Here is an 18,343-nt window from a genome sequence, read left to right on the forward strand (position 1 = left end):
AATTGATTTATTTTATTGAAAAATCGTATTTTTCGGTAGAAAATTAATCTCCTTGTTTGAAAATTCATTGTTTTTGTTTAAATTTCAACTATTTTATTAAAAATTCATCTGGTTGAAAATGCGATATTTTTACATTAATTTTGTCTAAATATTCACTAAATTTTAACTTTAAGAAAATGAAATAAAAATTTCTTTGAATCAATATTAAAATTCATGAACTTCAGGGACAAATCTAAGAAAATGATTGATTATTTTTTCACCATTATTCAATTATTTACTTAGTCGGTGGTGCTAATATCATTAAGAATATCTTTTAATATACTTTCTTAACCCTTTTCTAAATTAAAAATATTAATTAAATCCCTGGAACCTAAAAAAAGAGCTTTATTTATAATAAATTCGCGAATTTGTGTTTATTTTCCGAGTCGATTGTTAAAGAAAATGCGAAATATTGAAAACTCATACCCGGAAAAATCTGGAAATTCCAGAAAATTATTTTACAGGATGTGATTAGACACCCTGATTATATGAAGAGGATAAATGTAATATTTCTCCTTCCTTTTTTTTAAGATGGAGGAGGACGTTTTGGGAATTATGACTCAATTAAATTCCCTCGCAGTCACTTATGATCACAAAGACTGGGAGCAAATTTTATCGAGTAGTGCCAAAGATATTCCTAAACCGGATGTCGCGATTTCCTCGAAGAAAAAATTCCCCTGGATCGAATTAAGAACCGTCACGGAATTGAGAGAAGGATCGCTCGTCGTTAAACTTCCCGATGTTCAAGAAGCCTCTTGCAGCGTCTCACTCGTCAAATTCTCCGTGAACAGTCTCTTCAGCGAAAGTATATCAAACATTTAATCAAATTTCCCACCGATAGCTCAGCCAGTAGCGCTTCGGCTTCACAGCCGAAAGTTTCGTGTTCGATTCCCGCTGCCTTCACTTTTTTTTTCTTCTATTTATTAACATTTTTATCAATATAATTTCTGGATTTTATCTCAGGGTTTTTTTATTTTTTCAATAGAGTTATTGAAAAACTAAAAGTTTTTTCTTTATCTAGGTCAAGACACATTTCGTGCCTTCTGAAGCAACAAATAAATTTCTGAGGAAAAAAATGCGATAAAGTTGAAACAATTTAGTTCTTACGTGAAAAAAGGTATTGTGCAAATTTTTATTAGCACAGTTTTGAAAGATTATTCAAGGAAATTATATTCATCAATATTTTAATAAATAAAGAAAATGAAAAAATTCATAGTCCTTTTGTTTGACTGAGCTGTCGGCCGATTTTTGGTTTAAAAATTATTCTGCATAATAAGTTTTAAATTAAAACACTTTGTTTGATTTTTTTTTAAATTTCAAAAATGGACAATTGCAAATTCACCTTTCTTTGGTTAAAAATTCAACTATTTGGTTGAAAGTTTACCTTTTTTAGTTGATAATTCAACTAGTGGAAAATTATATATTTTTGGTTTTAAATTCAACTATTTATTAGATATTAAACTTTTCTTTGTTATTGAAAATTGAACTATTTTGTTCAAAATTTGTGTTTTTTTAATCATTTCAGATGTTTTTTTTCTTTTTATTTCAAATTAAAATATTTTTTCGTTGAAATATCAACTATTTGGTTGAATATTGTTTTTTTGTTAATTCAATTTTGTTCATGATTGATCATTGTATTGGAAAATTGACCTCTTTGGTTAAAAATTGAACTATTTTGTTGAAAATTTGTATTTTTTGTTGTTGTTGAAATTTAGTTTCTTCAACTGAAAATATAATTCATTCATTTTTGGTTGGAAATTTATATTTTTTGGTTGAAAATTCAAATATTTGGTTGACAGTTTATCTTTTTTAGTTGACAATTCAACTAGTGGAAAATTATATGTTTTTGGTTTGAAATTCAACTATTTATTAGATATTAAACTTTTGTTTGTTATTGAAAATTGAACTATTTTGTTCAAAATTTGTGTTTTTTTTTGTTGAAAATTAATTTCTTCATCTGAAATGTAAATAATTAATTTTTTGTTAAAAATGGATTTTTTCTGGTTAAAAATCAAACTATTTGTTTAAAATAAAAATATTCCTGTAGTGAAATATTAACTATTATAAATTTTGTTAAAAATTCTTATTTTTTTAATCATTTCAGATGTTTTTTTCTTTTTATTTCAAATTAAAATATTTTTTCGTTGAAATATCAACTATTTGGTTGAATATTGTTTTTTTTTAAATTCAATTTTGTTGATGATTCATCATTGTATTGGAAAATTGATCTCTTTGGTTGAAAATTGAACTATTTTGTTGAAAATTTGTATTTTTTGTTGTTGTTGAAATTTAGTTTCTTCAACTGAAAATATAATTCATTCATTTTTGGTTGGAAATTTATATTTTTTGGTTGAAATTTCAACTATTTGGTTGAAAGTTTATCTTTTTTAGTTGATAATTCAACTAGTGGAAAATTATATATTTTTGGTTTTAAATTCAACTATTTATTAGATATTAATCTTTTGTTTGTTATTGAAAATTGAACAATTTTGTTCAAAATTTGTGTTTTTTTTGTTGAAAATTAATTTCTTCATCTGAAATGTAAATAATTAATTTTTTGTTAAAAATGAATTTTTTCTGGTTTAAAATGCAACTATCTATTTAAAATAAAAATATTCCTCGAGTGAAATATCAACTATTATATATTTTGTTAAAAATTCGTATTTTTTTTATAATTTCAGATGTTTTTTTTCATTTTATTTCAAATTAAAATATTTTTTCGTTGAAATATCAACTATTTGGTTGAATATTGTTTTTTTTTTAAATTCAATTTTGTTGATGATTCATCATTGTATTGGAAAATTGATCTCTTTGGTTGAAAATTTGTGTTTTTGTTGTTTTTGAAATTTAGCTTCTTCAACTGAAAATATAATTCATTCATTTTTGGTTGGAAATTTATATGTTTTTTTTTTGAAAATTCAACTGTTTGTTCTAATATTTATGCATTTTGTTGAAGATCGTATTTTTGTGTGTAAAATTAATCTTTTTTGTTAAAAAATAATCAGTTTTTATTAAAAAGGAAAGCTTATGTTGAAAAGTCGTGTTTTTTTGGATCCGTTCAACTGTTTTTTATTTACATATAAAATATTTGTTGGTTGAAAATTCAATTGTCAGATGTTTTGTTGAAAATTAAAATTATTTGGTTGAAAGTAAACTTTTTTGTTAAAAAATAATATTTAGTTGTAAAAACTTCGATCAAATGGTAAAATAATTTTTTTTAAATTAAAAATTTAACTATTTGGTAGAAAATTAAACTATTTGGTTCAAAAATCATATATTTTTGATTTTTAATTAAACTTTTTGGTAATACATTGAACTATTGTTGTTGTTGTTGTTGAAAATTGTTGTTTTTTGTTGAAATTTAATTTCTTCAACATTAATTTCTTGTTAAAAATTTATTTTTTTCTGGTTTAAAATTAATATTTTTGGTAAAAAATCCAACTATTTGTTTAAAAACGAATCTATTTTATTAAGAATTGAAATATTTTGATGAAAAAGCGTCTTTTTGGATCATTTTAGCTTTTTTTTTATTTTAAATAAAAATATTTTTTGGTAGAAATATCAATTATTTGGCTGAAAATAAACTTTTTTTGTTTCGAAATTCATATTTTCTATACAAAATTAAATTTTTTATTTAAAAATTCAACTATTCGTTAGAAAATTAAACTTCTTTGTTAAGAAATCATATATTTTTGATTTGAAATTAAATTATTTGGTTAGACATTGAACTTTAGTTGTTGTTGAAAATTGAAATATTTTGTTGAAAAATCTTGTTTTTTTTTAAATTTGATTTCTTCATCTGAAAATGTAGTTCATTAATTTTTTGTTAAAAAATTTATTTTTTTCTGGTTTATAATACACCTATTTGTTTAAATATTTATGTATTTTGTGGAAAATTCGTGCTTTTCGGTTTTTTTTTTGTTTGAAAATTAATTTCTTCATCTGGAAATGTTATTAATTAATTTTTGGTTGAAAATTTATTTATTTTTCTGGCTTAAAATTTACCTATTTGTTTGAATATTTATGTATTTTGTGGAAAATTTGTGTTCTTTGGTAGAAAAGTAATCTTTTTGTTTAAAAATTAATCCGCTTTTTTAAGATTTAAAAATTTATTTTGAAAAGTTGTATTTTTCGGATCAATCAACTCTTTTGATTAAATATTAAAATATTTTTCGATATTTAAATCATTTGGTTAAAAATAACCTTTTTTTATGAAAATTCATATTTTTTCTAAAAAATCCAACTATTTGGTTAAAATGAATATGTTTTTATTAAGAATTGAAAGCTTTTGTTAAAAAGTCGTCTTTTTTGGAACATTTTAGATATTTTTTTATTTCAAATTTTAATATTTCTTCGTTGAAATATCAAATATTTGGTTGGTTATTGAATTTTTTAAATTAAATTCTGCTGATTATTCATCATTGCAGATGAAAATTCATCTTTGCTTGAAAATTGAACTATTTTGTTGAAAAATGGTGTACTTTTTTTTTAAATTTAGTTTCTTCAACTGAAAATGTAATTAATTCATTTTTGGTTGAAATTTCAATTATTTTTTTAATAAAAAATCACATTTTTTGTAAAAACTTCAACGAATTGTTAAAGGAATTATATTTTTTTATTTAAAAATTTAACTATTTGGTAGAAAATTAAATTATTTGGTTAAAAAATCATATATTTTTGGTTTGAAATTAAACTTTTTGGTTAGATATTTAAATTTTGTTTTTGTTAATAAATTGAATTATTTTGTTGAAAATTCGTCTTTTTTTAAAAAATTCGACTTTTTTTTTACTATGCCTTTGGTTAAAAATTCGTATTCTTTGGTAGAAAATTAATCTTTTCGGTTTAAAATTCATCTGTTTTTATTAAGAATTGAAAGCTTATGTTGAAAATTCGGGTTTTTTTTGGATCAATTGAATTGTTTTTTATTTCATATTCAAACATTTTTTTGGTTGAAATATTAATTACTACATGTTTTACTAAAATTTCATTTTTTTTCATTTAAAAATTATATTATTTACTTAAAAAAAAACTTTTTTATTGAAAATTAATATCTTTGGTTATAAATTCAACTATTTGATAGAAAATTTAACTAACTTTATTGAAATTTTTAATTGAAAATTCATATTTTCTGATGATTCTTCATTGTAGATGAAAATTCATTTCTTTGGTTGAAAATTGAATTATTTTGATGAAAATTCATTTCTTTAACTGCAAATGTAGTTAACTCATTTTTCTTGAAAATTGATATTTTTTTGGTTGTAAATTCAACTATTTGTTTGAATATTTATGTATTATGATGAAAATTCGTATTTTTGGTAGAAAATTATTCTTTCAAAAGTCAATCTCTTTTTATTATGAATTGAAAGTTTATGTTGAAAATTCATCTTTTGGATCAATTGAACTGTCTTTTATTTCATTTTAAAGCAATTTTTTTTGAAATATCAATCATTACATGTTTTGCTAAAAATACGTCTTTTTTAATTGAAAGTTAAATTATTTGGTTGAAAATAAACTTTTTTTTTGAAAATCTTTGAACTCTTTTAGTGGAAATTTAATTTTTGCAAATGACTCATAATTGTAGATGGAAATCCATCTTTTTGTTTGAAAATTCTTTTTCTTTTTCTGTTAAAAATTGACCTCTTTTTGTTAAAAAATTAATTTTTCAAGGATTATATTATATATTTGGTCGCAAATTTATCTTTTTTAGTTGTGTTTTTTTTTAGTTGGAAATTCATTTTTTTTTAAATTAAAAATGTAATTAATTTATTGTTGGTAGAAAATTGATCTTTTCTGATTTGAAATTCAACTTTTTTTTATATTGATGTTTTTTGTGGATAATTAATTTGTTTTGTTTCAGAATTAAAAGTTTTTGTTTAAAATTCGTCTTGTTTGGTTCAATTAAACTGTTTTGATTTCAAATTAAAATATTTGTTGGTTGAAAAATCAACTTTATACATGATTGTTGGAAAATTCATATATATTTTTAAATTGAAAATTAAATTATTTGGTTGCAAATTAAACTTCTTGGTTAAAAAATCATATACTTTTGGCATGAAATTCAACTAACTGATTAGATATTTTGATGAAAATTCTTTTTTTTTTTAATGAATTTTTCTAACTGAAAATTTAATTACTACATTTTTTGTTGGGGATTAATCTTTTTTGATTGAAAATTCGACTCTTTATGTATTTTGTTAAAAATTGGTGTTTTTTGGTAGAAAATTATTCTCTTTGGTCAAAAATTACTCTGTTTTTATTAAGAATTGAAAGATTATGTTGAAAATTGGTAAAAAATTCAATTTTTTATTTAAAGATTTAACTATTTGGTAGAGAATTAAACTTGCTTCTTAAAAAATCATACATTTTTGGTAGGAAATTAAACTATTTGGTTAGATATTCAACTTTTTTATTGAAAGTTTAATTTTTGCTAATAATTAATAATTGTAGATGAAAATTCATCTTTTTGCTTGAAAATTCTTTTTCTTTTTCTGTTAAAAATTTATTCTCTTGGTTAAAAATTGAATTTTTCAACGAATATATATTATATATTTGGTTGCAAATTCATCTTTTTTAGTGGAAAATTTATGTATTTTGTTGAAAATTCTTCTTTCTTTGTAGAAAATTATTTATTTTTTGTTGGAAATTTATCTTTTTTGGTTGAAAATACAAGTATTTGTTAAAATATTCATGCATTCTGTTTAGAATTCGTGTTTTTTTTAAAAGAAAATTAATCGTTTTTAACAGAAATTAATCTGTTTTGATCAAGAATTGAAAGCTTATTTTGAAATTTCCCCTTTTTTGTTTTAATTCTAATGTTTTTATTTCAAATTAAAATAAATTTTGGTTGAAATATTATTATTGAAATATTATTTGGTTGAAAGTAAACTTTTTTAGTAAAAATTCACGTTTTTTGTGAAAACTTTAACAAATTGGTAACAAATTAATTTTTTATTAAAAAAATTAACTTTATTGGTAGAAATTTAATCTTTTTGATTAAAAAATCCTATTTTTTTGGTTGGAAATTCAAGAATATAAATAGATTTTAAACTTTTTTTTTAATGTAATTTTTGGTGATGATTCATTATTAAAGTTGAAAATTCATCTTTTTAGCTGAAAATGAAACTATTTTATTCAAAATTCCCTTTTTTAGCTTATTTTCTTTAACTAAAAATGTAATTAATTAATTTTTTGTTGGAAATTGATATTTTTGGGTTGAAAATTCAACTATTTTTCTGAATATTGATGTATTTTATCGAAAATTTGTGTTTTTTGGTACAAAATTAAACTTTTTGGTAAAAAATTATTCTGTTCTTATTAAGAATTGAAAATTTATGCTGGAATTTCATCTTTTTTGGTCCAACTCAACCGTTTTTATTTAAAATTAATATATATTTTGGTTGAAATAATAATTATAATTTTTTTTTAGTTCAACTTTTTCAATTGAAAAATAAATTATATGGTTGACAATAAACTTTTTTTGAAAATTCATATTTTTTGTATAAGTTTCAACTATTTTGTTGAAAATTCAACTATTTGTAAGGAAATTAATCTTCTTGGCTAAAAAACGTTATATTTTTTTATTCAAAATTTAATTCTTTTTTTCAATTGAAAACTAAAGTATTTAGTTGAAAATAAACTTTTTTGTTACAAAGTCACATTTTTTTGTAACACTTAAATGAATTGGTAAAAAATTTAATTATTTATTTTAAAAATCAACTATTTGATAGAAAATAAAATTTTTTTTCTGAAAAATCATGCTTTCGGGATGAAAATTCAACTATTTGTTAGGAAATTAAACCTCTGGGTTAAAAACTCATATATTTTTAGTTGGAAATTCAACTACTGTTTGGTTAGACATTCAAATTTTTCATAGAAAATTTAATGTTTGCTGATAATTCACCATTCATCTCTTTAGTTGGAAATATATCTTTGTTTGGTTAAAAATTCAACTATTTGGATAGAAATTTCTTGCTTTTATTTGAAAATTTATATATTTGGTTGAAAATTCCTCTCTCTTTGTAGAAAATTAATCTTTTTGGTTCAAAAATTCTTATATTTTTTGGTTCAAAATTTAAGTCTTTTTTTCAACATTCATCTATTTTCTTAAAAAATTATTTTTCTTTTCATAGAAAATTAATCTTTTTCAATTAAAAACTAAAGTGTTTAGTAGAAAATAAACTTTTTTGTTATAAGTTAACTTTTTTTTGTAAAACTTTAATGAATTGGTATAAAATTTAATTATTTATTTAAAAATTTAACTATTTAATGAAAAATTAAATTTTTAGTTGAAAAATCATATTTTTGGGTTTTATAGATCATTTGTGTTTTTTTAAAATTGTTTTTTATATAAGAATTTATTTATTTAAATGTGAATCTAAATATTTCATTTTTGGTTGATAATTGATCTTTTCTATATAAAAATTCAACTGTTATGTAGAAAATTTTTTGAAGAAAGATAATTTTTTTTTGTAGAAAATTGATCTTTTTGGTGAGAAATTCATCTTTTTGGTATGAAATTTTAAGTAACGGTTGAAAATTTATATTTTTTTAAATTGATAATTCAACTACTTGGCTGAAAGTTGATCTACATTGTTAACATTTTTTTTCAAGATTCACGTGTTTGATTGAAAATTAAAATATTTTTTGAAAATTCGTTTTCCTTTGACTAAAGGGGAGTTTTTTGGTCTGAAAATTCAATTTCAAACATTCGACTTTTTAACTTGAGAATTTAACTCCTCTGTTAAAATTTCATCTATTTGGTTTGACGATTAAACTATTTTCATAAAAATTCGTCTCTTTTTTTTTAAATCAAATTGTTTAAAAGATAATTTTTCCTTGTGCTGAATAGCAATTTTTTAAAAATTGATTAATGTATTTAGTTGGAAAAAAACGTTTTTTGGTAGAAAGATGATCTCTGTTGAAAATTAATCTCGTTTGATTAAAAATAAAATAAAAATATTTTAATAACATTAGGGGAAAAAACTATTTGGTTGAAAGCTGAATAATTGTTTTTGAAATTAATTAATTAAAAAATAGCCGACGACCTCTAAATTCTGACAGTGAATAACTTGAAAATGGTTAAATTTAGAAAAAGTCAACGAATGGAACACAGAGCTGATGATTGAATCGTTGTGCTGTGGACTAAATGGCGCCGACACCAGTATTCCTGAAACAGTTCACCGATGGGGAAATCCTCTCTCGGTGGGAGTTTTTCTCGCGACGACGAGCACAAATGGAGTTGGAATTGTTCTCGATGCTCTCAGATTAGAGTGGAGCTTGGAACTCGCCAAATTTCTACAAAAGGGATTCACGTACGCATTTAAAAATTATTTTCATTTATTTATTTACAGTCGAATTTCCAAATTGTTCCTTCCGCAAGTATGTTGGTTGCAGATCCTTTATTCCTCGCCGACATTCCGGAAGAAGAAAATTTTCTTTGGCTTCTTGCTATTCAGAAAATGGGCAGAAATAAAAAATATTTTTTTCGGTACATTTGAAGAGATAAAATCGTTCTGTGTGGCTTAACTCGGTCACTGAACGAAATATTGAGTCCATAAATTGGGGCAACTGAAAAATCCCGAAAATAAAATTCACGACACTGTAAAATTCTCGAATTCGAAAATTCGCGAATAATAAAATTACCGAAAAATAAAAATACCGAATTGGTAAATTCGCGAATAATATAATTGGCGAAAAAATAAAAATACTGATTTGTATAATTTCCGAATACTAAAATTCTCAAATAGTAAAATTGTTGAATTATAAAATTTGCGGATATTGAAATTACCGATTAATAAAATTGCCAAAAAGGGACGACTGAAAAATCCCGAAAAGTAAAATTCCCGACACTGTAAAATTCTTGAATAATAAAATTTTCGAAAAATAAAAATAACGAATTGGAAAATTCCAGAATGATAAAATTCCCGGCAGTTAAAAACATTAAGGGATTGAAAAATTGCCGAATAATGAAATTCCCGATAGAAAATTGACGAATTATAAAATATCCGAATTGGAAAATACCCGAATTGTCTTATTGATTATAAATACAATTATGATTTTTTTCAAATTATTGTTATTTTAAATTCAAGAAATAATTTCTGGAAGTTTAGACATTAAAAATAATTTAAAACAAAATTATAATTGTATTTATAATCAATAAAATATATTTATAAAAAATTGTAATTTTTTAAATTCGGGAATCTTACAATTCAGATATTTTATAATTCGTCAATTTTCTGTCGGGAATTTTTCAAATCAGGAATTTTATTATTCGAGAATTTTATTTTTCGGAAATTTAACAAATCGGTATTTTTATTCTTCGGGATTTTTCAGTCTTTCCGCTGAAAAATAAAAATACCGAACTGGAAAATTCGCTAATAATAAAATTGCCGAATTATAAAATTGGCGAAAAATAAAAATAACGATTTGTAAAATTCCCGAATACTAAAATTCTCGAATAATAAAATTGCCGAAAAATAAAAATGCCGAATTGGAAAATTCCCGAATAATGAAATTCCCGATAGAAAATTGACGAATTATAAAATATCCGAGTTGGAAAATACCCAAATTTAAACAATGACAATTTTTTATAAATATGTCTTATTGATTATAAATACAATTATGATTTCTTTTTCAAATTATTTTATTTAAAATTATTATTTTAAATTCAAGCAATAATTTTTGAAAGCTTAGACATTAAAAATAATTTAAAACAAAATCATTATTGTATTTATAATCAATCAAACATATTTATAAAAAATAGTAATTGTTTAAATTCGGGAATTTCACAATTCACATATTTTATAATTGGTCAATTTTCTGTCTGGAATTTCATTATTCGGGAATTTTTCAAATCGGGAATTTTGTTATTTGAGAATTTTATTTTTCGGAAATTTAACAAATCGGTATTTTTATTTTTCGCGAATTTTATTATTCGGGAATTTTATTTTTCGGGATTTTTCAGTCGTTCCGCCGTAAGATAAAAATACCGAATTGAAAAATTCGCTAATAATAAAATTGCCGAATTATAAAATTGTCGAAAAATAAAAGTACCGATTTGTAAAATTCCCGAATACTAAAATTCTCGAATAACAAAATTCACGACAGTTTATAATATTGCGGGATTGTAAAATTCCCGAATAATGAAATTCCCGACAGAAAATTGACGAATTATAATAAATCCGAATTGGAAAATACCCGAATTTAAACAATGATAATTTTTTATAAATATGTCTTATTGATTATAAATACAATAATGATTTTTTAAAAATTATTTTATTTAAAATTATTGTTATTTTAAATTCAAGCAATAATTTTTGAAAGTTTAAACATTAAAAATAATTTAAAACATAATCATTATTGTATTTATAATCAATAAAACATATTTATAAAAAATTCTAATTGTGTAAATTCGGGAATTTTCCAATTCGATATTTTTAATTTTCTACAATTTTATTATTTTCGAATTTTATTATTTCGGAATTTTACAGTGTCGGGAATTTAATTTTTCGGGATTTTTCAGTCGTCCCGGGCAAATTTGGTGAAATTAGGAACGGTCAAAAAATCTTTTTTTCAATTTCTAAAAATGAGAATTTAGCTTGCAGCTACTGAGTTGCTGAATTTATACACTGGAATCAATAACATATATTTATAAAAAAATTGTAATTGCTCAATTTCTTAAATTTTACAATTCGGGAATTTTCCAATTCTGCTATTTTATAATTCGGCAATTTTCTGACGGGTATTTTATTCTTCGGGAATTTTCCAATTCCGTAATATTATCAACTGTCGTGAAATTTATTATTCGGAAATCTTATTATTCGCGAATTTTAATATAGGGGAATTTTCCAATTCGGTATTTTTGTTTTTCGTCAGTTTTATTCGCAAATTTTATTTTTCGGAATTTTTCAATCAAATTAAAAAAAAATCAAATTCAAATATAAACATATCCAATCTTTATGAAATATATGAAAATAGAAATATTGAGAGAGAGAAAATATTCCATTGTGTGTTTAAAAGTTAGTTTTGTGAGTTGAAAACTCCAGGTATTTTGATGAAAATTTATTTTTCTTAGGAGAAAATTAATTTTGTTAGTTCAAAATTGAACTATTTAAAAAAAAATTCATTTATCGTGTTAAAAATTAATTTTTCCAATTGGAAATTTTCACGTAATGTCGGCAAATATTCGTAGGTTTGTACACGATTGGAACCCGAACTATCTCTTTTTTTATTATTCTTGTATTTTGTTAAAATTATTGTTTTTTGGTAGAAAATTAATCTTTTTGGTTAAAATATTTTGTTGGAAAACTCTTTCTTTAAGTGAAAGATTCATCATTTTTATTAAAAATGTATTTCTTTGTCTGAAAATTAATTTATTTTGTTGAAAATTCGTCTTGTTTGTTTAAAAACATTTTTTTTCTTCTTGATTAAAAATTGATTTCTTTGCTTGAAAATGCATCCTTTTTTAGTTGAAAATTCACATATTTTGTAGAAAATTAATTTCCATCGTTGAAAATTAATCTTTTTGTTTGAAAGTTCGCCTTTTTTTGGTAGAAAATTAATCTTCTTAGTCTATTTCGATTTTTGGTTTCAAAGTTATCTTCATTAGATGAAAATTTAAATATTTGTTTAAATATTAATGTTATATGTCAAACGTTAATTTTTTTGTAGAAAATTAATTTTCGTTTTTGAAAATTCATCTTTTTATTTGAAAATTAATCTTCTTGGCTGAAAATTCATCTTTTTTGTTAGAAATTCAACTTTTTAGTTAAAATCCAATATTCTATTTGAAAATTCATTTTTTTCGTTGAAAGATTTATCATTTTCGTTTAAAATTGATATCTGTGACTTAACATTTATTTGTTTTCTTGAAAATTTGTCTTTTAGATAGAAAAATAATCCTCTTGGTTGCAAATTCATCTTTATGGTTAGAAATTCAACTATTTGGTTTAAAATTCAGTTTTTGGGGTGAAGAAATATAATTTTAATTGAAAATATGTTTTTTGGGGGTAGAAAATTTATCTTTTTGGTTGAAAATTCAGAAATTTTTTTAAAGATTGGTCTTTTTTGGTAAAAAGTTGATCTTTCGTGTTAGAAGTTCAACCAATTTTTTTAAAATTAGTTTTTTTTGTAGATAATTAATCATTTTGTTTAAAAATTCATCTTTTTGTTCGAAAATTGATCTTTCTAGGTGACAAATCGTGTATCGGGTTAAAAATTCTTATTTTTTCTTAAATATTTAGTAGAATATTTAATAGTTCTGTGACTGAAAATTTATTTATTTTGTTGAAAATTCGTCTTTTCATAAGAAAATATCATCTATTATAATATTATAAATAAGTCAAACAACGTTATTATTCACTAATTAATAATTTATTAATAATTTCCGGCAATTTTAAATTTCAGTAATATAAATATTTATGTTAACTTAAAAATTAATTTATTTTATAATTCTGTCAATTTATAATTAGTTCAATGATATTTTTGGCTTTTTTTGCTGATTAAAAAAAATTATTTTTGATTATTTCAAACGTGTAATAAAAAAGTCTAGAATATTTACAAAAAATTATTTTATTTTATAGGATTTGACAAAATATTATGCAAAATTTGAGTCTTTTTAAAAAATATTTACGACTTTTAAAAGTTGGAAAGGAATAAATAATATTTGATAAATTTTTGAAAATGTTTTCCAATTTACAAATATTTTTAATCTGTTTAAAACGTTTTAAATTCTTTAAAATATTTTTAACTGACTCAAATCTTTCTCAAACGTTTTAAATATCATTCCATATTTTTTTTAAATTACCTTAAAATCTTCTAAATTTTCCCAGAAATTTTAAGAAAATTTGTTTATTCTCTTGAAAACTTTCGAAATTATTTTAATACTTCTAAACTTTTGTTTTGAAATGTTTAAAATGCTGTACACTTATAAATTGTTTAAAGTTTAAAATTCAATTTGAATCTCTTCAATTCTACTAAATATTTCTGGAATTTACTCGAATTTTTTATTTCTTTTTATTTTGTAATCTTACCAATTAAAACATTTTTCTTTAAAATCTTCTAAACTCTTTTACGAAAGTATAGGTAATCGTTTGATATCTTTAAAAGCCTTTTTTAATTTCCTCTTAAAGTTTATTTTTCAAAATAAATATTTTAAATTTCACAGCAACATGAGAAAAAATTTTCCTGAATTTTTTTGTTTATTCTGCAAAATTAAAAAAATTTCCTTAAAATCTTTCAGATTCTTCCTTGACAATTGTTGAAATCTTTTGAAATCTTTTTAAATAATCTTTAAATTCATTTTTCGAAATGAAATGTTATTTCAATTTTTCCTTGGATTATTTTTTAATCGTTTCAAAACTTCTGTATATCTCTTAAACTTACTACATTTGTTCTTAAATTATTAAAAGAGTTTAGAAGATTTTAATGCAAAATGTTTCAATTTGGTAAGATTAAAAAATAAAAAGAAATAACAAATCGAGTGAATTCAAGAAATGTAGATATTAAAAAATTTCAAAACTAAACTTTAGCAGCTTTAAAATAATATCGAAATTTTCAAGAGAAGAAACAAATGTTCTTAAAATTTCTGGTAAAACTTAGAATATTTTTTAATTACGATAAATACTTCTTTTGTTGAAATTTAAAATTTCCGAAAATATTTAATGAATTAACTAGTGTGTTCAGGAGTTTTTTTTATATTTATTAGAATTTTGAAAATTCGTAAAAACTTTTAACTGAAGATTATCTTTTTAGTTATAAATTTTATTATTTGCTTCAAAGTTTTAGAATTTTCTTAAAAAGACGTACATTTTGGTTACAAATTTTTTTGATTCTTATTTTGGTGTTAGAAAATGAACTGGAATCTTCTTTGAATGAAAATTTGACATTTTTTTAAAAGGCTTTTTTCTTTAAATCATCTGTTGAATATTTATCGGTTTGATAGAAAATTTAATTATTTTATTTTTTGAAAATTTTTATTTCTGGTGGGATTTTTTTTTATATAATTTATCTTTTTGGCCGAAAATTGATTTTTTGAATGAAAAAAACTACTTGGTCGGAATTTAAACCTCTTTGCTTAAAATTATTCTTTTTGGTTAAAAATTTATCGTTTCAGTAGATTTTTTTTCTTAATTTATCTTTTTGGCGGTTTTTTTTTTATTTATCTGCCTGGTGGAAATTTTATCATTATTTCTTGTTGAAAATTTATCTTTTTGCGGAAATTTTAGGTATCTATCTTTCTGGTGAAAATTTTTTTTTGGAAAATATGTCTTCATGGTGGAAATTTTTTTTTTATGAAAATAAAACTGCTTGGTCGAAATTTAAACTTCTTTGTTTAAAATTCTTCTTTTAGGTGTAAAATTAAAAATTTTTGGTTGAATATTTGTTTTTTTTTTTAGTTGAAACTTCAACTATTTTGACCATTCATCTTTTTGGTTGAAAATTTATCTTTATATTGGATTTTTTTCTTAATTTATCTTTTTGGGAAAATTTTTTATTTTATTTATATGTCTAGTGGAAATTTGATCATTTATTGTTGTTGAAAATTTATTTTTTTAGTGGAAAATTAATTTTTTTGTATGAAAATAAAACTGCTGGTCGTAAGTTAAACTCCTTTGTTCAAAATCATGTTTTTTTTTTAAATGCAGCTATTTCAGGTCAAGATTCATAATTTTAGTTGAAAATTATTCGCTTTGGTTCAAAATTTGTTTCTTTAATTAGTTTTTTAATTGAAAATTAAACCATTCTTTTTTTGTTTGAAAATTTTGATGAAAAATTATATTTTTTGTTACAAAAGTTAATTCTCTCTTTTGATAATTCATATTCTTTTTTTTTTGGAAAATTTAATTTTGTTGTTGAAAACTGATCTTTTTTAGTTCAAAATTCAACTATTTGGTTGAAAATTGATTTTTTTAGTTCAGAATTCAACGATATAATTATTTAATTGATCGATACTGTATACATAATCCAAGTCGATTTATTTCAAAAATACAAAATATTCGAATGTCTCCGTATTATGAAAAATTATATCCGGACAAAGTTTGAGATTCTTGAATAACCCTGGAATTTTCAGGGATTTTTTTCCCCAGGATTTAAGTAGACACCCTGACATTGTTTAAAGAAAAAAAAAATTGAGAAAAAAAACTCAATCAGTGTAAAATTGCAGGTATTATAATCAGCACCGAAAGCCTTTACAGAAAGAAGAATCCCAAAAAGTTCTGCAGCTAAATATCAAAGTTTCGAATTGCAACCTCTTCTTCATAGCAGAAAATGAACGTAGGTATAATTTCATATTCTGAAAATCTTATTTATAAAATGAAAATTAATTAATTGGTGAAAAATGGAAAAATCGATTTCTGGGTAAAAGTTCTTTCTTTTTTAAAAGACTACTATTATATTTTTGGTTCAGAATTCATTTTGTTTGATTAAAAATTTGATTATTTGGTTGAAAATGTAATTATATTTTTAAAAGTACAACTGTATTGTTTAAAATTATTTTTTTATAGAAAATTCAACTACTGTTACAAATTCTTTTTTTTTTACTATTTTGATGAAAATTCGTTTCATGTTTTATTAAAAATAAATTTTGTAAGCTGACAATTAAACCATTATTTTTTTAGTTAAAAATATATCTTTTTCGGTGAAAAAATCATGTTTTTTGGATAAAAGTTTAACTTTTTGATTGAAAAATCATCTTTTTTGGTTGAAATATTGGCTGAGAATTCAACCATTTTATTATAATAATCCTTTTTTTTAAATTAAATTTAACTGTCAAAGACTCGTCTTATTTAGTTTAATTTAACTGGAAACCTTTTTTTATCATTCATTTATAAACTGAAAATGTAATTATTCCATTTTTGACTGAAACATCTTTTTTAATTCAACTGATTAGTTTAAAAATTGTAACTACCTACCTGGCAGAAAATTGTTTTTCTTCTTGAAAATTCAGTGTCAGGTGGAAATTGTGACTTTTTTGTGTGTAAAATTAATATGTTTTGTTCAAAATTCGTCTTTTTTGTTTGAAGTTAAATAGAAGAAAATTCTTTTTTTTTTAAATTAATTTTTTAACTGAAAATGTAACTTCCATTTTTGGTTTAAAAATGCTTTTTATGTTGTTGAAAATTCAACTATTTTGTTAGAAAATGACAAACTTTAAAAACTTAAAAATCAATTGGTTAGAAATTAAACTATTTATTTGAAAAATTAACTTTTTTGAGAAAAATTAATCTATTTTGTTAAGAAATTCTTTTTTTCTGAAAACTAAACCTGTTTTTTAAAAATTCATTTTTTTGGCAGTGAATTCAATTATTTAATTGAAAATTCGCCTTTATTATATCAATTTAACTAAATGATAATTAAATTTTTGTTAAAATTTTTTTCAAATTAAATGATTAAGTTAAAAAATTATCTACTTGGTAAAAAATTAATTTTTGTATTAAAAATTTATAGTGTCGATTTAAAAATGCAATGTTTTTATGGGAAATTCATCTATTTTGTTTAAAAAAATTCGTCTTTTTTCTGTAGATTGAACTATTTTAATTTATTTTGAAAGAAAATTTGTCTTTTAATCTCGAAAATGAATATTCTTTTTTCAAAATTGATCTTATTGGCTGTGAATTTAACTATTTCGTTATAATAATTTTAAAAGAATTTATTTTAAGCTGTATAAAATTCAATTTTTTGTTAAAATCTTTTTTTTTATATTTGAAAATTCAGCTATTTTGTTAGAAAATTACAAACTTCAACAAATTAAAAACCAATTCGTTAAAAATTAAACTATTAATTTGAAAAATTAACTACTGATAATAAAATTAACTTTCTTATTGAAAATTCGTAGTGTCGGCGGGAAAACTTAACTTTTTTGTGTGTAAATTTATCTATTTTGTTAAAAAAATTCATCTTTTTCAGTAGAAAATCATTCTTATTTTTTGAAAATTCATCTTTTTGGCAGTGTTTTTGTTTATTTTATTAATAATTCGTCTTTTATCAATTTGACTGGATAAAAATTAATTTTTTTGTTGAAAATTTATTTTTTAAACTGAAAATAACACTACTATATGTTTGGTTGAAAAATGATTGTTTTCTGGTTGAAAATTCAACTATTTTGTTTGAAAATTTAACTATTTTATTGGAAAATTCAACTAATTGGTTAAAAATTAAATGTATTTATTAAAAAAATTAACTACGTGGTAGAAAATACACTTTTTTCTGAAAAATTTATAATTTCGGGTGGAAAATTCAACTTATTGTAGAAAATGCATCTATTTTGTTGAAAAATTCGTATTTTTCTTGTAGAAAATTAATATTA

At 21.7% G+C, this 18,343-nt stretch overlaps 1 protein-coding gene across 1 annotated transcript in view; it reads left to right on the forward strand.

The window, feature by feature from the left end:
• Positions 1-18,343, forward strand: part of LOC117166842 (protein KIAA0100) — an 82,466-nt gene that overhangs the window by 29,610 nt on the left and 34,513 nt on the right. Inside the window, exons 8-10 of the mRNA XM_033351188.1 lie at positions 571-844; positions 9,128-9,350; positions 16,202-16,311. Coding sequence (XP_033207079.1) covers positions 571-844; positions 9,128-9,350; positions 16,202-16,311 — 607 coding nt within the window. The remainder of the gene's footprint in view (positions 1-570; positions 845-9,127; positions 9,351-16,201; positions 16,312-18,343) is intronic.

Source organism: Belonocnema kinseyi, chromosome 1, assembly GCF_010883055.1.
Source record: "Belonocnema kinseyi isolate 2016_QV_RU_SX_M_011 chromosome 1, B_treatae_v1, whole genome shotgun sequence".
NCBI lineage: Eukaryota > Metazoa > Arthropoda > Insecta > Hymenoptera > Cynipidae > Belonocnema > Belonocnema kinseyi.